Source organism: Perca flavescens, chromosome 18 (assembly GCF_004354835.1).
Source record: "Perca flavescens isolate YP-PL-M2 chromosome 18, PFLA_1.0, whole genome shotgun sequence".
NCBI classification, from domain to species: domain Eukaryota; kingdom Metazoa; phylum Chordata; class Actinopteri; order Perciformes; family Percidae; genus Perca; species Perca flavescens.
The window spans coordinates 26,878,908-26,903,419 of NC_041348.1; the positions used below are offsets into that span (position 1 = coordinate 26,878,908).

The 24,512-nt window shown below is 41.4% G+C and overlaps 1 protein-coding gene across 12 annotated transcripts in view; it reads left to right on the forward strand.

Moving 5' to 3' along the window:
• Window positions 1-24,512, forward strand: part of afdna (afadin, adherens junction formation factor a) — a 108,686-nt gene that overhangs the window by 17,348 nt on the left and 66,826 nt on the right. For 8 of the 12 annotated variants that reach the window (XR_003694821.1, XM_028604485.1, XM_028604490.1 and 5 more), the window contains exons 2-10: window positions 14,661-14,856; window positions 15,149-15,261; window positions 15,706-15,863; window positions 16,106-16,266; window positions 19,291-19,448; window positions 20,404-20,488; window positions 20,690-20,839; window positions 23,359-23,403; window positions 23,858-23,952. Coding sequence is in view for 11 of the 12 variants with exons in the window: in XM_028604485.1 (XP_028460286.1) it covers window positions 14,661-14,856; window positions 15,149-15,261; window positions 15,706-15,863; window positions 16,106-16,266; window positions 19,291-19,448; window positions 20,404-20,488; window positions 20,690-20,839; window positions 23,359-23,403; window positions 23,858-23,952 (1,161 nt within the window). In the remaining variant the exon portion in view is untranslated. The remainder of the gene's footprint in view (window positions 1-14,660; window positions 14,857-15,148; window positions 15,262-15,705; window positions 15,864-16,105; window positions 16,267-19,290; window positions 19,449-20,403; window positions 20,489-20,689; window positions 20,840-23,358; window positions 23,404-23,857; window positions 23,953-24,512) is intronic. The other 4 variants (XM_028604488.1, XM_028604486.1, XM_028604492.1 and 1 more) reach the window with 4 other exon arrangements.

Genomic DNA, 24,512 nt, shown 5'->3' on the forward strand with positions numbered 1-24,512 from the left:
ATCCTTTTATATTTTATAGCAAAAGCCTTGTAATTATGACCTCTGAATGTTGTTCAACCCCAGTGGGGCATATAGGGAGACCTCTGCATTACTGATTGTGTCGACGCATGAAGGAAATGGTTTGAAACCCATCAGTGAACTAGTGAGGGTGTGATAATAGAGCCAGTTGCCGTCGAAGCTCTGAGATCCTCGTTCAGATCCAATTTTTATCATCAGGGCTGTGAGATTCAGGTCAGCTAGAAGGAGGAGTAGGGACAGTCAGGAGGATGAGGAGAAGGAGTGACTTTGCAGTCTGCCAGGCGTACTTTGCTTCCATCCCAGAGATGCTGTTTGAAATGTTTCCAGTATTAGTCTGGATTTTCAGTCTCGGTGTACAGAACTGAAATTCTAATGTCTTTCTTCTATCCAAGGCTCTTTTGGTTTATTTGTTACACTCGGACCAGTTTTTGCTGCAGCAGCATATTTTGCGCCCTCCTTTCTTTGTTGGTCCACCTGACACCCAAGACCTGGGCACGGCCTGCTTACCAGCGCCATGGCAACATGACACCCAGCTGTGAAGTGGTTGCCATAGCAGCGTTCAGTAGCCTGTTGGTGTTGGGTTCCATCGGTGGCTGGCTACTATTCACGGGAGTGTCAGCTGTTGGGAGGCAGCACTGCGTGCAGGCGGACAGGCGCCCATTGGTGTCACAGGATTTGTACCTCAGTCTGAGATGCACCTTCATGCAACGATTACACTACAATTAATTGATTTAGTAAATGGGCAGAAAAGGAATCTGCAACTGATTCAAAAACAAAATGTCAAAAACTCAGTGGTTCAAGCTTTTGAAGCGTGTGCATTTGCTGCTTTTTGGTGTCTTGTGTGATAGCAAGTTGAATGTATTTGAGTTTTGGACTGTGGATGAGACAAAACAACCATTTTAAAGATATTGCAATTCATATTTTTCATTATTTTCTGACATTATATTGACAAAAAGTAGAGCTGGGCAATAGGGAGGAAATCAGATGTCACGATATTCTTGACCAAATACCTCTATCGATATTGCGGTGATATTCTAGGGTCGACAATTGGTGCTTTAACAAAATATCTTCACACTTAGATTTTAGATAAATAATCATCAGTAATGTGGACATAATGTCTAAGTGGGGAAAAGACAAATAATAGATTAGCTAGAACAGTCTGGTAAGTTCAGAAAAGTACATCACTTTACTGTAATCAGCAGCCTTTAAAACCAGGAAAAGACACCACTTAATGTCATATCACGATATTACGATATCCAAAATTTAAGACGATATCTAGTCTCATGTCACGATATCGATATAATATTGATGCCCATTGACTGCCCAGCCCTAACAAAAAGGTTAAAGAAAATAGTCCAGCCCATTGATTGCTAATAAAAACAACTGTTGGATGCAGCTACGATACCAGTACCCTTAAAGTGATAGCGATACTAATAGAGTACTTGATAGCCCGGGAAGAAGCCCTGCTTCATTCAATACCCTTAATGAAGCATTCGGTTGCTTAAAATGCCTCTCGCCACTCAATCAATGCAATCTCAACTAATGGTCCATTTACTCGCTTCTTCCCGGGCTTTCAACCGTATCACACAGTCTAATGGCGGGAGTTGTTATGGAACTTATGGAAGCTTTAGTATGTACAGTTATGAGCTTGAGTGTGCTTTTGACAATGAATAATGGAAAATGGAAACATCTGCTGAACAAACGTATGTCTGTTAATGAAAACCATGAGATATGGGGGGAAGCTCTGGAGCAAGTGAGTAAGTTGATTTTGGGGTGACATTTTGTCAAGAACAAAGTCTGTGCTTCATTCTAGTTGAATGATTTACTGATTTGAGATTTCTCCAGAATTTGTACCCAAAATCTCATTATCAATTTTCATTGCAGCGGTGCAGCTGTAATAACTCTCAAGTGAGAAAAAAAAAAAACACCTTTTAAATCCTTCAAAAAAATAACAGCAGGAGGACCCATTTTACTGCAATGCACATTTCACATGGGAATATTATTATCAGATGAGCTCTGAATTTGAGCTAATTTGCAGTGGAATTTTTGCTTGGCAGATTACCGACATGGCAGATTCACACAGGATTAAAAATCTTAAAATGACCTCAGATAATACCAGTCCCGTGTAAATAGGGCTTTAATGGCTACATTACGCTGCATAGCATTACTGTTGAGGCCTTGGATTTACAGTAGGTAATCAAAAGAGACTGGACGTGCAGACATCCTGATATATCTGCCTCTAGTTGGTTTATCAGATGGGTTTACTGTTGTTTGGTCAGTCTCACAGTTTGTCACTACTTCCTCCCCCCTGTTTGCACCAAAGTCATTCCAAGGCTGAGAGAGAGCGAGAGAGATGTGGGCGGACCTGCATAATTCAACGCCTCATCCCGAGTGTCTGTGTGTGTCTGTGTTCGTGCATGTGCGTGCACACTCGGTGCCTTCCTAAGAGTTCTTGTCTATATTCTCTGCACGTTGGGACCTTGAAAAAAATGCCTGGTAAGGTCACAGTTGTGCTCACGTTTGTGTGTGCACGGCACGCATGTGTTGTGTGTAACTTCATAGCCCTGATCATGAGGTGCCGTGTTTAACCAGCCCCTTTGTAAACCACGGCAGACTCTTATTGATCTGTCTTGTACACACACACACACACACACACACACACACACACACACACACACACACACACACACACACACACACACACACACACACACACACACACACACACACACGCCCAGAAGCATGTGTGACCTTTCTGACTTTTTCTGAAGTCTCTTTTCTCTCTCTCTCTCTCTCTCTCTCTCTCTCTCTCTCTCTCTCTCTCTTCCTTTATAGTTACTGAGAATGAGAGCGAAAATATCAGTAAATGGAGCAGAAGTGAATGCTTCCTCTCATTATCCAGTTATTTTCTGACTCGCGCTTTGAACGTTTCCGCCACAGTTAAACCGATATGGCTTTGTCACGGCTGATACAAATACCTATGCTCATATTTTTAGATGCATTTAATGTCTAACATTTTTTATATTTAGTTGTGACTAATTTAATGCCATAAAGAAATGAAAGTACTGTGAAATCTCAAATGGTGATCTCTATATTTACAGCTGCAAAATAAATCTGGCATGAATTTGAAATAGCCTTTTGTTAGAAACAGGCCTCTTTGTTATCAGTATGTTTCATCATATTTACCAGAAGCACTGTTTTCATTTAATCATTTATTTATAGTTTCTACTTTGGTGTTTTCTACGACGGACGCCGTGCGACCAGTAACCAGTAACATGGCTCAAACACCGTGTTTGTGGTTCGACTGGTCGTGACTGTTTTCCAAGATGGCGCCCGCATGTAAACATGAACGCTACTGTCTTTTATAATCTATCTTTTTAATAAACTGTCTGTACACTTACAAAGTTCTCAATGCTTCGGCTTACATGTAGGGGCCCTCATTATGCTACAGTGGAAGTGTGGTGCTATTTTGAGCCTTGTTAGTGGTATAAAATAGTGATTTGCCCTCTGCCCCGAAAGCTAGCATTAGTCGCTAACTACCGGTTTGGGGTAGCTTGTTTCAAGCTAGAGGCACATTTGATTAGCATGAAAACAGATCCCAGAGAACGGTCGACTTGGTACACATTGTTATTAACCCCTAGGTTCATTTTGCGCCGGAATTGTCCTTTTGCAGTTAAACTTCTTGTACGGATGCCGGAGATAATACATTCTAGTTAACTAGTACACATCTAAGCAATCAAACACCAGCATTTCATATCTGGACCAGGTTGATATAAGGCCAATATTAGACCCACATATTGTCAGCCATTAGTTTCATCATTGGTAGTCTAGATTCTACTAACTGCACCTATAAACTACTCACCTTTTTTGGGAAGAAAGACCTTGGAAGGCACCAGAACATTCTGTATTTCTGCACATCCAACTTGCAATAGCAGAACCATGCTGTGTTGTTTTTAGATCCTAACTTTTGAGCTGAACCAGTGATGTTCATTGGAGAACAATGGCTGCTCTGTGATGGTCAGCAGCCTGGGCCTCTCTTTATTAACATAGTTTTTTGTGTGTCTGTCTATGTCCAGCTCAAATATAGATAAAGGTCCCAGTAGTTTGCACAATACTCCCAATCCCCTACATTTAGGACTAGCGTTGTCCTAATTTATGTAAAATATAACCTTTTAATGTTTCGAAACTAATGTATTTTTGACAAATTCTCTCACAGGTATTACAGTTGTATTTACAAACTATAAAGGTTGTTCAATATATGAGGAGGGCATGTGGAGACGTCTTCACACCAGTCTCTTAGTAGTTTGATTTATGCTCTGCTCTAGAGCTGAATGATCAGTCAAAATGCAAAAAACAGCAGCTAATTACCCGCTGCCTTTTCTGTTTTATTTTATTGTAAATTAAATATCTTTGGTTGGACAAAACAAGAAATTTGAAGTCCTCACATTGGCCAGGTTGCAGTCCAACTTAGATTGATTTAAAGTCCAATATATTCAATATTTTACTTTTGCGTACTGTAACTACTCTGCGTTTGTCTTATGTTATAATTTTGCAGCCGAAACGTAGGTAAATAAACGCAGTGCATTATTTGAATATTTTGGAGATTGTATGACTTCAGGTTCAGAACGGTTACATTTACAGGTGATGAATAAAAAGGAGACAAGGTGTGTCTAAGAAGACATGTTTTTAGGTAATGAGACCTCTTATGACACGGTTAGTAAAGTTAACAGCCATGTCGGCTATACATCCTGTCTAATACCAACTGTGGTGTTTACTCTGTATCTGTGGGTATGAGTGAATGAGATGGTAAGACAGGAAACAAACTCATCAGCTCTTAACGGCCTTGTGGTGGCCATTTACCACACACCCATTTGCAGACAGTGATTTGCTTCTGTGCAGTTATCTGCCAGCCTTGATCCTTGTTGGTTGCTTATGGAGGCGTTAAGGCAGTGAGCAGGTCTGATTTGTGGCCAGGCGTCACCACCGGGTCCAGACGATTCATACAATACCTTCCCACAATGCCTTACTCTGTCAGGATGACTGGGTGAGCTGGATGGAAGAGGGGGAGGTGGAGGCTTGGACGGCTCGATACCAAAGCAGAAACTCACCTGAAACAAAGAGGCTTTTCTTTGCAGCCACAGAGGAAATGTGTGCATTTAGTATTTTCATTCATTCAGGACAACAGGCCTCCTCTGCCTGCCTTTGTTTCCCCCCGGTCGTTCAGGTTGTTGTTGTTCTGCAGGAAATTCAGTAATTCCAGATTGGTACAGTCACCGTATTCAGTAACAACTTTAAGATGTAATTATAGGACAGGACTGCTTTGCTTCTGTAATATTTCAATATTTGGCTTCTTTCTTTGGTCAAAAAGTCTTATCGAGAGTGGGAGTGGCTATAGTATGATCATAGGTTACATTCTAACTGTATGTGTCTCCCCCCATAGAGAGTTAAAAAAAGGTCAGCAATAGATCAACAACGGCTCAAAGTTTCCTCCATCTGTTCCCCTGACAATAACTGATCAAACGGCGGTAGTCTGTGCTCAGATATGGGTCTGTTTAGGGAATGTTTGATGGGAAGAATGTCTCACATCTTGTAGCCTACGAGCCAGTTTAGCAAATTGTGCTAAAAAATTATGCCGTTTATCTTCCGCCCACATTTTATTCTAATGCTATAATGTTGAACGTTACAAATGTCCAGGCTTACATTCTTTTGCCATTGAATAACTATTAAAAAGCATGTTGAATAATTAGGAATCCACCTATTTGACTTTGGGATAACCTAGGGTTTATGTGGTCAAGTCTGTCCTTTTATGTGTTTAGACTGGCGAGCAAGCTGTACTGCTGTTAGAAGCAAAGCTGCTCATGTCAATACAATGCACGTTCAGGATACTGTATGCAGGGATTAGTAGTGTTAAAATTCAAGCTTCAAGGTCAGCATTTGAATAAAATGCCTTGAGGCCTCATAACTTTAGTAATGAGTTTGTTTAGCACAGCATGCTTGCTCTTAGATGAAAGCAGAACAGTTACCCCTATCCACTGTATCCCACCTAAACACTAGGATGTCATAATCATTTATATCCGGTTGTCATTTTCTTCATAATAATTACAATATTTGAACATAAATCCAGTTTGTGTAGTCTTAAATGGGCCCTTGAAAATAATGAATATGCAAAAGCTGGGCTACATTTCTGCACCCCCTCCCCCGATTTTCCTTTGAGGCCATGTCCTCAACCCTATTGAAATATGTACGACAGGAGGCAGATTTGAGTTTCTGATGATACACCTGCAACCGCAAGTATCACCGAGATATTTGACACTGTGGATAATGCGCTGTAAGCCTGGCATCCTTTTGGCTATTTAAAGCAAAAGGTAAAGTAATTCTCCTGCTTCATGCGATGGGATTCTTTGTCTTCACCCTTCTCCTCCTCCTCCTCCTTTCTTTTTCTCCGTCTGTCGGTGTGTTTGATCCGATGTCTTTGAAATGCCTCTGCTGCTGGGATCTGATGTGGGATGGGTTCCCCCTCCCCACATCTTGAGTTAAAACCTCGATCCAGCTGACCTTAGACACAGGCTTAGGGAGGAATCCCCCCATGTTACTGCAGGTGGGGCTGCAACAATATTGACTCAGGAACTCAGTTCATTTTATTAGGCGTGTGTGTGTGTGTGTGTGTGTGTGTGTGTGTGTGTGTGTGTGTGTGTGTGTGTGTGTGTGTGTGTGTGTGTGTGTGTGTGTGTGGAAGACTAAAATGACGCACAGCAGCTGGAATCTATTCTCATTTTCAAACAGCCATCATCCAGAAAGCCCCTCTCCTCCCTTCTCTTTAAATTCATCTTTTAATATGCCAAAGAAAAATCCAAATTCAAGTATTCAGTGTATCCATGGAAACTGGGGTTTAACCTTTTTCTGGTTTGCCAGTATTTGTCTTTAATTTAACACAGGGCTGCAGTATCAGTGCAAGAGAAATCAGTGTTGCAAAACAGGAAAAAAAAAAGCTATTTAGTCTTAAGTGTGGTAAATAGAGCTGTGGTCTTTGGTATCAAGTAAAACCGCAGCTTGGCTTTAAACTGGGCCACATATTGCAACTAGCATTTGGGGCTGAAATGCCTCAAAATATAGTGATACGTTGTGTTACGTTATGTTGTATTTCCCACTGAAAAGACAATAGCTGCCCAAAACTAGACTGAAAATGACAAACAAGAGTGAGACCCTGCCCCAAGATTGGGGGTTTATCCAGCCAGTGGGCTGTGACTATATAATAGAAACATTTTACTGCCTTTAATTGTTCCCTCACGTCACAGTGAGCATTATCCAAAAAAGCGGAATATTTATATGACATGTATTTCAGAGCACGACTACATAATACTGGTATTTCAGGAGCATTTTAATTAATTTGTATATAATTTGGCTATTAATACAGTATTGTTTAATGTATAACCCACAGAAAGTAATGTCATTTAATTTCAAGGTATCTTTAATATCCCGGGAGGGCAATTTGGTTTACAGCCAGCAGTAATACACAAACACAATAAACAACATAATTACAAAAATTACATTTTTAAGAAAGTAATTCACAAAGCTGATAGCAGCTGGAATAAATGACCTCTTTCGGTATGTACACAGCATGCATAGACTCTTCAGAATTAAACATTAAGATGTAACCGTTTTTAGCAACTGTAGCCTTCTTGATTGAAAAGTTTGTATGATTGATATAAATGAATTCGTTTTGCATTTAGATCTTAGTGTTTGCCTCCAGTAGACCTTCAGACTGGTGCCTCCCATTAGTTTGTGGTAGTGTGTTTAAAGATTTATCACAGTATTGAATGGCAGTAAACAGGGCTACTGAATTGTTGTCCAGCCCAGTTGAGAATAGTGTACACCTTATCCTAAATACTGAATGGTATCTTACTTTTGTACCAGAATTCCCTCAGACATGCAGCTATGTCTCCACACAGAGGCGTCATACTTAAGACCAAAAGTGGTTTACATGCTCGGAAATGGAGCTCTGGTTAGTTTCCTGAACACCTGATAACCCCCTACCCAGCACTCCCCCACTTTTTCACCCACACAAATATACCCAGGCTGTGTATGTAGCATGGGCTTAAAAATGGCTTTGGAGGCTTGCTGACTTTACTAGTAAGACGCAGAGTGAAAAGGTGATGTGGGAGAGTGATAAGAGTGAGTGAGACATGATGGAGAGTGTGGAGATAGTGACGGATAACGGTAAAGTGATAACTTGCGTGTGTGATGAAGTGCTCTGGCCGGTCAAATGGGCTACAAGAAGGGTTTCTCATAAAAGTGATTATATCAAGGTTAAATTAAGTTTGTAAATCAGCAGAATTAAGTAGTTTATTGGGACTTTGTCTTATTCACCGTATCCCCCAGAGTTAGATAAGTCCACACATACCCTTCTCATCTCCGTGCGTGTCGTAACTCTGTCTGACGCATCCACCGCTAGCCTAGCTTAGCACAGATCCTGGAGGTAACCGGTTCCATCTAGCCTACTGCTCCCAATAAGTGACAAAAAAACGCCAACATGTTCCTATTTACATGTTGTGATTAGTATAGTCACAGCGTGTACAAATAACAAGGTCACATGAGACACAGCCGTCTTCTAACTGTATATAAACTGGGAACTATATTCTCAGAAGGTGAAGCACTGCTACTTCTGCTACTTGGGCGGAGTGATTTGCTCGCAGCACCTGAGAAGCCCCGCGGTGAGGAGCAGAGAGTAACAACGGGGATTTTCAGGTGTTGCGCTAAAAAGGTAGATTATAAAGACAGTCGTGGCCGCTGTCTTAGGAGCTACTGTCTTTCTAAACTATCTTTTTAATAAACTGTCTGTACACTTACAATGTTCTCAATGCTTCAGTTAACATTTAGGGACCCTCATTATGCTACCGTGGAAGTGTGGCGTTATTTTGAGCCTTTTTAGTGGCATAGAAATAGCAATTTGTTTTTACTTTCCCTGTGCCCCGAATACTAGCGTTGTAAGCTAATCAGCGGTCTGCTTTAGCTTGTTTCCATTTCCAAACACATTCGATTAGCATGAAAACATGTCCCAGAGAACGATTGAGTGGGTACACATTTGTTAATAACCCCTATGTTCGTTTTGCGCAGGAATTGTCCAATTATTTAATAAATTAGAAACTTTCAACATAATACACGGTAAAAGATAGTCAGTGTTGTGGGCGGGACATGAAGTCAGACTCAGTGGGGAGTGCAACCGAAGCCGAGGGACAGACACAGAGCTGTAGCGGAGCCAAAGTAGCACACTTTTTAATTCATTAACTTTATTGGTTATCAGGCAAATATTATATATATATATATATATATATATATATATATATATATATATATATATATATATATATATATATATATATATATATATATATATATATATATATATATATATATATATATATATATATATATATATATATATATTATTTGCAAACTGCCAAAAAACGGCCCGATAATGGGCCAGGGCAGATAATAGGTCTATCCCTAATCTTAATGTTGTTCCCTCACTGTTTTTAACATAGATACCGGCTCTCAACGTTCATAAATGGAGACTAAACTGATATAATACACAATTTAAGGCAGTCGGTATGTATAAAGTCTTCAGTCACAGTGTTAGAGTCACAGCTGTTTTCTCATATGAACTCGCGCACAGTGACTGGCCAATCGGGTCCAGAGTTGCCCTTTTGCAAGTTGTGTGTAGCACACAACAGGAGATTGTCCGTGTCAGACACGTTGTCAATTAAAGTCTCTTGCCGTTCCTTGAAGTTGTTCCCGAATCTCGTCTGTTTTTTTTATGTGGCTTTTCCAGTTATTAAATATCTGACCGATCAAGATACAATACAACCCCATACAGTACAACCAGAGGTAACTAGGACAGTTAAGAAAAGTATATCACCTCAGAGTCATATTTCCCATACTTGAGGTACAGCGGAGCCTATATATTACATCAAAGCCTACATATGACTCAAGTGTAATAGTTACTTAGTTTGTAAAAATGTACCAAATGCACAGTTTTCTGTTGATGTATTTCTCTGTTAATTCAACATGAAGGAAGAATTGACATTTTCTTCATGCTAGGTGAATCCTATTTCCAGTTCCTTCCTGCGTCTGTACAAACTTACATTCCACCAGAGAGGTGTGAATTTACTCAAGAAGAGGTGATGATAAAAGAGCAAATATTTGAACAATGTAGCTCTTTCAGAGTTACATTTAAAATGTTATTTGTACCTCCAATTCAATCTGGGTCTGAAATTTGCTGGTTTACAAGCAAGAAAACTAAAGTTCCCTCAAAGTTTAATTCACCACTTCCACCTCCCTGCACACACACTGACACACACACACACACCCACACCCACGCACAAACATATATGAGAGACAGGCACCAGGTGGGATTTGGTTTTCACAGCTTTAACTTTACCATACGGACACAGACGTGATCTTCAACCTCTCCTCTGGGTGCCCTTTGACTCTGAGGTGTTGGAGTCACAGAGCAGTGGGCTTTCTCTACACTGATTCCCACACACACATTCACGTGCACTTCTACGGATGAACGGTTTGCGCGTGAGTGGTTTTGTGTGATAGCGAAAATGGCATGTGGTAGATGAAAGTGTATTTTTTTTTTTTTTTTTTTTTTTTTTTTTTTAAAGACCATAAAAGGGAACGTGGGAAGTATCTACTGAGGATGAACCGATATGGGATTTCCTTCCATACAGGTTACATAGAATTTTTATTGGCCAATAAATATCGGTAAATGGATAATCGGTTTATATACAATGTGTCACCTAAAATGCACACACCTAAAGAAACCCAAACGTTCTCTCTCCCTGTTCTCCATCAGGTTTTATCTAACATGATAACAGCTATCGTGTGTGTGTGTGTGTGTGTGTGTGCGTGCGTGCGCGTGAGAATTCCTTTGCCGATACCTCTGCCTGGCACAGCGAGGAAGGAGGATTAGGGCGCGCACACTACAGTACCATATATTGTAGGTCTTATACACACACACAGTGATTACACATTAGTTAATTAATTAATGTAGTGTATGTACACAGTACTACACGCTACAGACAGAAGTATCAAAGCGTTCCCTAAACCCCAGTTGATGATACCGCTGTACCTACTTGACCGGAAGAGTGTGTGTGTGCGTGTGCGCGTGTGTTGACAGACAGCGTGTAGCAGGTCTTATCCGGGCTGCTGTTGTATTTGAGACATACTGCTGCATTAGCCTTTTCTGTCAGCCCATGTGCTGATTGCGAAATAAAAAAAGCTGTTAGGGATTATTAGAATGAAAGCTGCAAATAGGATCAACTGAGTTTGTTCTTGTTTTTTGCCCCAACACATTTTAACATTTTGCAATGTTTAGCATTTAGCTGACACGCTCAAATAAGCTTTTAAATAAACAAGCTAGAAATGGTGCCCGAGGTCAGGCTTTTGCCCTTTAAAATTTGCTTGTCCCTTTGTCCCTTTTCTTGTACTTTTTTCAAGCGAATAATTAACATTTTTCATTTGTGAAATGAAGCCAACATCAATTTAATAAAAATCCCTTAGCCTTGGTTGTGCACGCCCATATAGCTTTAAAGACCAGCCACACCCTTCACAATCGCATTTGTTATTGGGTTGTCTGTGTGGCAAATATGCCGCGGGGTCCTCATGCTAGTGGTTGTTGTAGTTAATTGTAATCTATGAACTATCCATATTACTTTAAGGCGACCAAATTAGTCAGAATGAGATTATCATAGAAAGGTTTGACTTATTTAGTGCTGTCAGAATGTAATTGAAAGATCAAATTAGGCTAAAAAATAGGGAGTGTTAGCCAAAGGCCAGAAAGTTGGCAAGTCTAAATTACATTTCCAAGAAGGATACTGTACTTTGACAAAAAAGAATCTCAGAGATACAATCAACACTGCTTAAATGACAACCTTTTTTGTTGTAGTCAAATGGATTTTGTCTCAAATGGACGAAACATTGAACATATTTATTACTAACCATGGCCTTGATATATAGTGCTTTAACACTGGGCTATAGCTAAGAAATGTGGAAAAGTTGGACTGGACCATTTTCAGAAGGAATCGGAGTGTAGGATTGGACAATAATGTCGAGGTGTGAAGTTTCATGAGTTGGCTGTGGTCTGTCAATATGTGTGTGTAAGACTGGATCATTGCCATGAACATGGGGGGGGTGTGGGTATGGGCCATAACCTGGCGGCATGGGTCTGTTGGACTTTGCCATCTCCTGGAGGCGTGGGACAGTAGGACTGTTGCGCCGGACTTGAACTACATGTTTTTGTACTTGTGGCTAAAAACAGGCTGTGGTTGGACTGGGCAGTGTGTAAATGATCCACTGCTGCCTCTTAGCTGGGCTTTGTTTGAACCCAAGTGGACTAGTGTCTCCACAGTAACCGTTACCAATGGTTACGCAACCCTCTATGACCCACATTCCAGCAGTAAATCACAACACACACATGCACACATTCCCGGCCCCGCCCCTTGCCTATCGAAACTATGCTCAGTATTTCCACTCTGCCTGACTGTCTCTATCAAATGTGGGAAGTGGGGAAAAAGAAAAGGGGCGGCGGGGGCGGGGGAGGTAACAGGTGAGAAAGACTTGGATAGAAGAAGAAAGTTTTGCCTTTCATGTAAAGGGGAAAAAACACATTTGCTTCAGCAGCCTGTCCCTCTTTTGTCTTACTTTTCTGTCTACATTTAGGAATCAGTGTTCACATCCTCTTACTGTCTTCTCTTAAATGTGTGACTGTATGTGATAGGGAGGCCAAAATCCGACATTAACAGTGTAGAATGACTAGTTAAATCTAATTTAAACCTTTTACCCTTATCACGTACACACACACACACACACACACACACACACACACACACACACACACACACACACACACACACACACACACACACACACACACACACACACACACACACACACACACACACACACACACACACACACACACACACACTCTGTCATTCAATCTGTCACATTAAACGTTTGGCCAGTTCTCTGCCCTGCAAAAATGCTGCCAAGGTGTCTTTTTCAAATTCAAATTCAAAATTGCTCTGTTGGCACACTGACAGGAAAGATCGCTACGCTGTAGTAGAAGAACCACAGTCAGGGTTTTCCCGCAGCTGCTTTTGAAGGCACAACATTCTCTTCTAACAACACGAACAAGAACACATTTGTATGCAATAAAACCTGAGGGAACTTAAAGGGAAAAGGCAATTTTCTTTAGGAAAACATATAGCTATAGTTTAGTTCAGCTATAGTTTTACTTCATTATTTCTGGGTATACCATGAACACAGTCGTGTCGTTCAGTGGTGTTGAGGCTGCTTTATACTCTGGTAGGTGTGATAGGTTAACATTGCGTACATAACGTTTTGACTTCACTGGGGTGGTACAGGACCATTTCTGTCCTGCTTTAGATTTGGTTTTTGCTGAGAGTGAGATTATGTCCTCCTATTAATTTTGAGCACATACTAGCTTTTTAGCATCTACAAGCTCCCTCCCCGAGATCTAAGGCTTTCTAAGACCGTTTTAATGGCCGTTACAATGAAATGTAAGGCCATTTTCACGGCTGAACCTTAACGAATGCACACACGCATGCTGTGTCAGCACTGTGGTACATATCAGGACTGTGTGTGTGTGTGTGTTTGAGACATTCTTGTTCTATAGTAGACTATGTGCATAGGGAACTGTCAACATGTAGGCAATAAATGTGCACCTACATGCGTGACCGTGTAGATAGCCCTGGGTGTCAGTTTCAGCCTGCTGCTTTCACATCCTATATTTGGCGCCGTCTGTGTTTAAGCATGTTTATTATTGTGTGTGTGTGTGTGTGTGTGTGTGTGTGTGTGTGTGTGTGTGTGTGTGTGTGTGTGTGTGTGTGTGTGTGTGTGTGTGTGTGTGTGTGTGTGTGTGTGTGTGTGTGTGTGTGTGTGTGTGTAAGAGAGATAGTGGTTTCCTAAGACCAGCACTGTGAGATAAAACCGATAAGTAAGCTAAAACACAATACCTAGTAACGCTTTTATTTATGAGCCAGGAAGTGAGGACGTTTTCTGTCATTTGGTGCTTACTATATGGAAAAAGAAATTTTCTTAAACAAAAGCTGCATTTAAACCCAAGTAAATTGAAGTAATTAATTGGAAGTGTATCCATAGGATATTTTCCGTATAATTAATTCCATATACATAATTCTTTCCCAAAAATGTTTTAAAGAAATAGTGTTATTTTAGTCAGTGGTGGCGCAACACAGGTGCATGTGGTTTGATAGCCAGGTCGGTGAATGACAAAACAAACCTTTTTTTATGTCAACACACATCCTGCTGACACACTCAACTTCTTGGCTCTCAGCCAGTGCTGCTTCTCTCTCACCTTACTGCACAGTCCTGCATTGATAATGACTGCTTTCAGTTTTTTATAATGTAAAAATAATGAGGGGCATTTAAATCAGTCTGCTTGAAATGAATAAACTGTCTTCTTTAATGCCATAGATATTCACAGTATATCTGTTTTATTTATATATATATATATATATATATATATATATATATATATATATATATATATATATATATATAAACAATAACAAACTGACTCTCTGTCTCTTGAACAGGACTTGGAGTTCCATGGCGTGATGCGGTTCTACTTCCAGGACCGGGTTGCCGGTAACTTTGCCACCAAGTGCATCAGAGTGTCCAGCACAGCGACAACGCAGGACGTCATCGAGACGTTAGCCGAGAAGTTCAGACCAGACATGAGGATGCTCTCCTCGCCAAAATACTCCCTTTATGAGGTCCACGTCAGTGGCGGTGAGTCCTATAGACGGGTAAAAGGGGTTGACCTACTCGACCAAGCCCCAAAGTCATCTTAACAATTTAATGTTTCAATGCTAGCAATAGTAATAATTTGACATGGTTGACTCTCAGATGAACTGGTGCATTTGTGTGTGTGTGTGTGTGTGTGTGTGTGTGTGTGTGTGTGTGTGTGTGTGTGTGTGTGTGTGTGTGTGTGTGTGTGTGTGTGTGTGTGTGTGTGTGTGTGTGTGTGTGTGTGTGTGTGTGTGTGTGTGTGTGTGTGTGTGTGTGTGTGTGTGTGTGTTAGAAGAGCGTCAGCTGGACATGGACGAGAAGCCTCTTGTTGTTCAGCTGAACTGGAACAAAGACGACCGAGAAGGACGCTTTGTCCTGAAGAACGAGAACGACATCCTTCCCAAGGTGGGCTACTCTGTCTGTTGTCGTCTCTTAACCTGCTTGACTAGCCAGACCCTCCTCCGCGGCGCTGTGGAGGAAGGTCTGGCAATGCGAGACTACTAGCGAGCTGACTCATCCATACATGGATCCATCAGAAAAATGACCGAAAGCACCTACAGCTACTGGCAACATAGATTATCTAGCATATCTGGATGTGGTTTTGCACCATTGGCCAGCTATATATCTGTAATACAAATTCCCTTGATCTGATCATATTTTGATCTGTGGTCTGTCAAAAATATTTCTATTAAATGTAGGTAATAACTAACTGTAGTAGATGTAAATAAATTAGGTGTAGAACAAAAATTTTCCTTATTCAGTTTGTTCATTTAGTCAAAAATTAGTAAGTTATTACAACCTCATAGTGTCTAAGAGCCCGTCATTAACTCTACTTCCCCTCTTTACCAGAAGAGTCAGAGTAATGGGCCCGAGAAAGAGAAGGATGGAGTGATCCAGAACTTCAAAAGGACTTTGTCCAAGAAGGAGAAGAAGAAGGAAAAGAAGAGAGAGAAGGAGTCCGCCCGGATCCCCGATGGGGACGAGCAGACGCTCAGCCGGGAGGACGGGTAAGACACACGCTCACAGTCATCCATCTTACTGTCCTGCCCTTCCATCCTCTCAGTCCTTGGAAAGGATCTTGTTTTTTTTGTAAGGGCAAGAACAGCGCAGAAGGCTCGAAAAAAAATAAAAGGAAAGAATTAGTGATTTAAACATTGAACTTCCTGTTCCTCCATTTCTTAGTTTCTCTCTCTCTCTCATTTATTCTGTCTTCTGGCCCGTCATGCGTCTCCCTCGTTTTCATGTTTAGGGAAAACAATCGTCTGGCGGCAGAGGTTTACAAGGACATGCCGGAGACCAGCTTTACCAGGACAATCTCCAACCCGGAGGTGGTGATGAAGAGGAGACGCCAGCAGAAACTGGAGAAACGCATGCAGGAGTTTATGAGCAGTGATGGAAGGCCCGACTCGGGTAATTAAAAAAAGTTTGTTGAGCTTCTAATTCAACGCATCTCGTCAACTCTTGTACCCAGACCATTTTCTTCCAAACCCAGCTTGAGCTTGGATCAGCCAATCATACATAGTTTACTGTCTCATAGTTCTCAGTTGTTGTCGGAGAAAATTACATGTTTTGGACATATGTTGAGGTACAGATCCAGATAAGGGTATGAAGAAACGTTCACCAGAGCTTAATGGAATAAATCATTATGAAACCACCAAGACTTTTCATGCAGCTTGCTAAGACTTAGTCTACGAAGTAATGGAGAGCTTAATGATTTCTTTGTAAGAGCTCCTGAACTTCTCTGCAGAAATTGGAAAACTTGTTATAAGGACAGCCATCTCTGCAGCACAACATATTATATCCTGCCAAGACAATGGTGAAGAACACTTAAGCAGTCTGAGACAACCAGGAGTAAACTTATTTTGTTAGATGAGGCAAAAATCCAACTCCTTGTCCTGGTTCCAGTCTCCTGAGTCTCCGCCCACATTCGATTTGTTAGACTAGATTTGGCGTTGTGCTCGCTTGTGACAGTTATTTCCAGGGGTTGGAGAAACACGTAACCAATCGGAGTTAAGTAAGCGGGATAAAGAATAGAGAAGTCATCTTTCAATCTAGCTACATGGCCGCGTTAATGAAAGGTAGTGACAGAAAAATGACGACAAGTGTGGATGAGATTGACACCGTTGTACGAGCTGTTGCAGCTAGACAAATGTAGTATATAAATCACAAATCGACAAATCTGCAACTGTAGCCTCCCTACGAGAGAATGTTGGACCTGGCAAAAACAAGTAGCACACATCACCTGGCTAATTCCTTCCCTACTGTGTAGCACAGCGTTGGTGGAAAATATATAGGGGATGCATCGCAGCAGTAGGAGCTGGCAAACCAATCAGGATTGAGGGAACAATAAATGGAGCCAAATCTAAAAACCTGCTCCCAGAGTAAATATGACCTCATGCACAGACTCAGGGTTAGATTGGCTTCGGGACAAGTGTGAATATCCTTATGTGGCTTAAAGGTGCTCTAAGCAAAGTTGGGTGACATCATTTGTTGTTGACGTTCAAAGTATTGTCAAAGAAAACCGAGGCTAGCTCGCCCCTCCCTCCTCCTCCTCATCCCGTCCCCTCTCCCTCCCCCCTCCTTTTCCGCGCACTAACCTCCCCACCCCCACCCCCAAATCCTTCTTGTCTGTTATTGGCTGGAACACTGTTTATGTTTCGTGGGTGCAGGTCGGTGCAGTTTGTTTTTGTTGCTGTTTGTGGAGCCTGGGCTGTCTACAGAGACTGTGTTTTTTTTTTACAGTGTGTTCAGGGGACAGGCAGCTAACAGATAGTGAGGAGATGTTTGCTGTATGTGACAAAAAAAAATTGTAGCCTTAAAACCGCGGGACATTGCTTAGAGTACCAGGAAAACCTGGCGTGAACCCCGAAGAAAATCTGCATTGTAAACCTGAACAGTTCACTGTCGTCCTAATCCAGTGGGACCGAGCTCAAGAAAGCTGCAAGGAGGCAGCTGGTGTTGGAGGCAGAGGTGTTCTGCAGCTGTAATCACCACCAGTTGTGCTTATAAAAAGCAGTGAATGGAAATTAGGTTTTCACGTGTAATTAAAATTTTTAATACAATGGTAAAATGCGTTTTCCAGGTCTCTCCCTGATCCATTTACATCAGCTGGTCCACAGCAGGCCATATGTTGTGGGGACGTCTCACGCTGTCGTGTTTACACACACAAAAAGACGTACATACATGCCGGATGGATGAAACGAACACGCTGGCTGGTACGGTGTGTGTGAGAGTCGAGCATTACCTAATCACTCTGCTAGACAGACAGATGGACCAGTGAACCAACTCTGAAAACAGCTTTAACCGCTGTCAACATACGGTAGACACAGGATGGCTTGTGGTTAGACAATGACGTTCTCCCAGCACAACGTGCTATTTTAAACCAGCTCATTTTATGTGATGCATCTGAATCCCTGTTTGCTTTCCTGAAGACTCCCTTGTGGGTTTTACGAAGGTGATAATTTTTCTAGTTGACACATCACCGATGAAAGTGTGGTATATTTTATTTATATATGTATATATATATATATATATATATATATATATATATATATATATATATATATATATATATATATATATATTTCATGAGCACGTCAGTCAGTCTCGTCCTGCTACTGGTTCTGCTTTTTTTTTTTTCCAGCACTCCAAATTTCTTGTCATTTATACATGTTATATAGTTAGTATCCTTGTGCAAAACCTGTTGGAATCCATGTCCCGGTTTGTTTCCTGTCATCTGAAAAACTGACAATCACCATTATTTTGATTGGCATGGATTTTGCTAGTGCTAACCCTAAGGAGGACATATTCTGTTCAGACCATGGTGGATTGATAATGTTTGATGTCTTTATTTGTCATACGCACAAAATTACAGAAATCAATAGCGTATATCTACTCTGTATTTATTTTCTTGACTGTAGCAGTACTTTGCCTAATTTTTTATTCCTTTTTATAATCTATTTATTGTTTACTGTATTCACCTAACACCAAGGTGAATTCCTTGTAAGTGCAAACTTGCTCGGCCATAAACGTGATTTGTGATTCTGAAAACGTCTGAATCATTGCCAATTAAATTAAAAACTTCTTCCAACAATGCTCAAATATGTATAAAAGTGAAAGTCACAAAATGAGAAACTAAAATAGTGCAGAAGTTAACAAATAAATATATTAATAGTTGCTAACTTTTTCTTTTTGTGTGTTTTAGTACAAAAGTGTTGGGGGAAGTGGCTTAACCTTTGTTTTGGGTCAAATGGTCCATTCTAAGATCCTGAATTTACCATGCAATATTTGTGTTTGAAGGGTTATTTCTGTCACCTCTCAAAAATTCTAATTACTCTTCGCTCTCTACGGTTGGAGCAAATCATGATTTGGCCTTTTATTTATTTGTTAGCTGGGTGCAATGACTAGCAAAATATGTGTTGTACTTTCCTGCAGGAGGCACTTTGCGGATATACGCTGACAGTCTGAAGCCCAACATCCCGTATAAGACCATCCTGCTCTCCACTAGAGACACGGCTGACTTTGCTGTGGTGGAGGCGCTGGAGAAGTACGGCCTGGAGAAGGAGAACCCCAGAGAGTACTGCATCGCTCGGGTAACAACCTTAATCTTACTACAGCTCCTTCACCATTTACCTTGATGAAGTCATCCCCTAAACACATCTCCCCCCATCACAGTTCATACCAAAAACCTAAAATGTGTTCTTTTACGCTCCAAGTTAAGTCGAGTTGAACTACTTTTAGGATAACTTGGCTTTTGGAAAATGCAAGTTTTTGTGACCCTCCAGCTGCAGTGGATGCCATTAAACAGATGTTGAGTCACATTGAGTATACTCGTATTTGACCGCAGCATGCACGCGTGCATGCGTGTGTGCGTGTACTTGTACTTGGCTGCGCTCTCCACAGCCTCTCCCATATCTATCCTCTCAGATGGACTCTGGCTTGGCTATGGCCAATCATATGAAATAACTGCTGCTCCCACAGCCAATACAGTGGAAGACCCACTGACTGGTGTTAGTCAGTAGCAATTGTTGTCTCATCTCAGTTGGATGTCAACTGAGATGAGACAACTGGATGAAGAGATGTAGGATGGCTGTTGTAGACCGCAGGCAGCCCTGAAAAGAAATACAGCAACATTGCAATATTTATGAAGCCTGAGAACGGCATCATTTCATTGGGAAGAGTAAACCGATGGGAGAACCGCTCTTATGACAACTTAAAAACTAGTGTTCTGCCATATAGTAGTCATCTCCTGGCAATAAAATCCAGTATTAATTAATTAATTAATCTTTAACTAAGAATCTTTATCTTTAAATCATATAATTTTAATGTAGACACTGGAACCTCCAGACATGAGACCCATTTAGTATCTCAATTTAGGAGTAGTTTTTCTATCTGAGACTGTAATTAAAAGTCTTTTGGGGTCTCAAGGTATATCTGTGAATAGTAGCAAATGCTCTAAGAAAGCATCTGAGCTGGTCATAATTTGAATTTGTTATATTTTAGTTGCTTAAGTGACCAATTTGTTTTCTTTTCTTGTGTTATTTGCAGCAAGATGATAAGTCGGGCAAGGACATGATTCTGGACGATACTGAGTGTCCACTGCAGATCTTCAGGGACTGGCCTGCTGACAGAGGTAGCACGCACGCACGCACGCACGCACGCACGCACGCACGCACGCACGCACGCACGCCCTAAATAAAACTCTCAGACCCTGTTCCTCTTTTCTTGGTCGCTACCGCCCCCTCCTGCTGACTTACAGTCATTACAACTCTATTATTATCTCTTCAACATTTCAATGTCACATCCTAACGAATTTTATTATGTCTTATGTCAGGATCGCTAGTGTTCCAGCTGAAAAAGAGACCCCCCGACTACCAGGGGAGGAAGGGAAGGAAAGGCGACGACAAGGGCCTTCGAGGGAAGGAGGGCAGCACTAGCTCCTTGCCGCCCGAGAAACTGCCTTACCTGGTGGAGCTGAGCCCAGGTAAAACTTCCATGCAACACCATAATGTCTGCTCCTGCATCTGTGACGTCTTAGCTCAAGTATCCATCAGTTGTACTTGTAACAGTAATAAAAGTAGTAGCCGCTGCTCTGAAGAGCACTGCTGTTGTGACAGGTAGTGGCCAGCAGGCGGCAGTGTAGCTGCAGTAAATAACATTCAGGGTTACTCCAAGGTGAGGCTGTCTCACTTTCCCTGCTAATGGGAGTAAATCACATGATGGATTCCAGCTGTTCCGTGGTTTCCGTTCCTACCAGGACAGGATTTCCTCACTATATTATTGCTGAAGTCTATATTTGGAGGCAGCTCTTAGAATCGGCCACATTTACCTATGGATGGTGGTGTGTGCTACCTCTGCCTAACTTCTATTCACAACCACAAAGCAGCTGCAGCTTCATTCTGAACTGTTAAAGCGCCCATATTCTGCTCATTTTCAGGTTCTTAATTGTATTTAGAGGTTGTACCAGAATAGGTTTACATGGTTTTAATTTTCAAAAAACACCATATTTTTGTTGTACTGCACATTGCTGCAGTTCCTCTTTTCACCCTGTGTGTTCAGGTCTGTGTTTTAGCTACAGAGTGAGACCTCTCACTGCTGTACCATCTTTGTTGGCAGTCGCACATGCGCAGTAGCTAGGTAAGGATCTTATCAGCTAGCTAGCTGTTTAAACAACTTTGGTCAGTTACAAGGCAGGATTAGCCGGGAGACTTCTTCTAAACGAGGGCACGCTTCCAACTTTGCGTGGAATACCTGCAGAACAGGGACATGTAAGTAGTTCTTTTGTAGATTATGGGGAGCTAGTGTGTGTTGTAGCGGTGTTTTGCCATTGAGAACGAGCTAGCATGCTACGGTTAGCCCCTTCGTTTCGGCTAGTGACGTAGAAAGCCCTGCACATTTTGAACAGCTGACCTGGAGACTGAAGGCAGAAGACATTCAGAAACCTTTATCTCACTCAAAACAGCCTGGATGGATTTTTTTTCTTTCAAGTTTGTATGCATGTGGAAGCACCACAGACACAAAATAACACCCCCAAATCCTAGAAAAAGAGTTTTTTTTTATAATATGGGCACTATAAGGTTTTCATAACCGATGCTATTGCAGTATTATAAGCCACAAAACAAGCACTTAGTCGATGCATCATTTACCTTTTTAAGCATTTCCTAATCATTAACTTATTTATGACAGCATCTAGCACTATTAGTATTAGTTAAACTGTTATAGAAATAGAAATCTCTATTAACAATCCAATGCAGAGTTTAACTGACTACCGGTATATGTGTACACAAAAGAATCCTGCACCAAACAAGTATACATCTGGTGTCTCAGTTTAACAAGACAAACATGGCAGAATCCTCGAGGTACAGTTGCCAACATCAGACTGACTGACTGAATAAAACACTTTTATCAAACTTTAAAAAACAACCTAGCTAATTGAGCTAATTGTTAACCGTATACCGATATGTCCTAAATGGAGGAAAATTATCGGAATTAGAAGTAGATTGGGCAGGTTGATGGACTTGGAGGACAACAAAATGTAAGTTTCTACAATTAAGCTCCTGGAATGCAGTAAAGAACTCCCAGAATGGAATGGAGACAGTATTGTGATACTTGAAAACACCCAAACCTATAGGGGCATTTTGGCAACCAACACCTTACCTGAGTCTTGCAAATTGTGACCAGCCCTAACCGCTTGTTTCTTGCTACTGATCCCTCTCTCTTTAGCTTCCTATTTGTCTGTCATATACCTCATGCCATCAACTTATGGCCTGATGGTGACCCAAACACTTCTTAGCATTAAACTGTAGTGCTGAGATAGCGTCGGGGAAACCAAAGGGTCTGGTCCAAGAATATACTAACACATTGACTTCATCCACTGTCAGAATGACGGGTCATTGTCTGTGGAAAAGAGGGAAACTTGATTTGGTGGGTCTCCTAAATAATGGGTGCTGGGTCTGTGTGAGTGTGTGTTTGTTCCGGTATCTTTGATAACCAATTTAGATCAGTGCATTGGCTAAGATTAGTATATAAGGCTTAAGATGAAAGGAATGATTGCAGCTTTTGTTACCTGCAGCTCAATCCACCGTACTAATTTAGAACGGTGGTTTAACTGATGAGCAGATCTATGTTTAAGATGTCATGTAGTCACAAATTTTTTTTCTTCTTTTTAGTTCAGTTTAGGATTAGCACATAATAATAAAAAATACTATTGCATTTTATCATGAATGTAGACAGTGAAAGACCCTTGGAAAAATTCCATATGTGTGAGTGTTTGTATGTCTCCATGCAATTAATTGGGTTAACATGGTAATGCTGCATTTTTCCTCCTTGCTGCATTTTCACCCTCTGCTATGTGTCTGTTTTCTTTCCCCGTTTTTTTTTTATGGCATGGTGTGTTTGTGCGCCTGCGTGTGTGTGTGTGTGTGTGTGTGCGCGCGCGCGTGTGTGTGTGGGGTCTTGTGCATGTGTCCTTCTACCTCCGCACCTGCCTGCCTGTTTGCCTAGGGCGAGGGAATCACTATGCCTACTACGCCTATCGGCACCACGAAGGTAAAACTCCACCACACGTCCTCTGCGTCTGTTGCAATGGCTGATGGGTTTGTTGGGATGGGGTGCAGTGACCCCCGACTCCCCATTTGGCTGATAATGATCAAACACATTCTCCCCCTCCCCCCCTGAGCAGTCAATGTTTCCCCTTTTTTCTTTGGTGAACTAATATGCCGCTTTGCTTTTACTAAACTCTTGTTTTACTAATAATCAAAAGTCGCTCTGCAGCCCCACCAGCCACCCACAATGTTGTTTTTTTTGGCACACATTAGCAGTGTTTATACCAGTACACTCCCAATCTGTATTGACTCTTTCCTGTTGAAATGATGGATGGATTCCATGCTGTTAGTGTCTGTGGACAGGTCAATCTGAGTGTGTGAGGTTGAGCGTGTATACTACAGTACTTTTTGTGATGTGAGGACCAACATGCTAAATGTGATTTTGTGTGTGTGTCTAGACGGGTCTGACTCACGTGACAAACCAAAGCTGTACCGGCTTCAGCACAGCATCACCGAGGTCGGCTCAGACTGCACAGAGGACGGAGCCATCCAGGTAACTCAATCACGAAAACACTCACAAATTGTTAAAAGTCAAACTGAAATCTGAATTCTCCTCGCTTTTTGTGCGGGGAAATAACAGAGGAGGCAAATTAAAGTACAGAAATTGTAGGGGTGCAAGATATATCGACTCAATATCTTTATCGCAACATTACATTGCGCAATATTATATCTACGGGTGCAAGATATATCACTATGGTTATCGCAATATATCGGAAGTGTCGCAATAAGTGTGCAATATTTAGTTTATTTTGTGGAACGCTGCGTCCCGTCCGTTGGCTGTGTGGCTTAGTTGTGTTTGATTTAGAGCTCGCTTGAGACGCATTAATGATCATAATTTTATTGGCCATGCCACTTGCACAGGTCCACTACGTGACAAACCATATGTGGCGTACCATGTGACGTTTGTGCATATTTCGACAGTGTAAGTGGAGAAATAGACAACAAAATGGAACGAATCAGAGAAGCGATAGAAAAGTTGTATCCTGTTCTCTTTATTTATTTATTTTATACTGTCCAACTAGTAAAACATGTCCTGTTCTGTAGACATGGTCC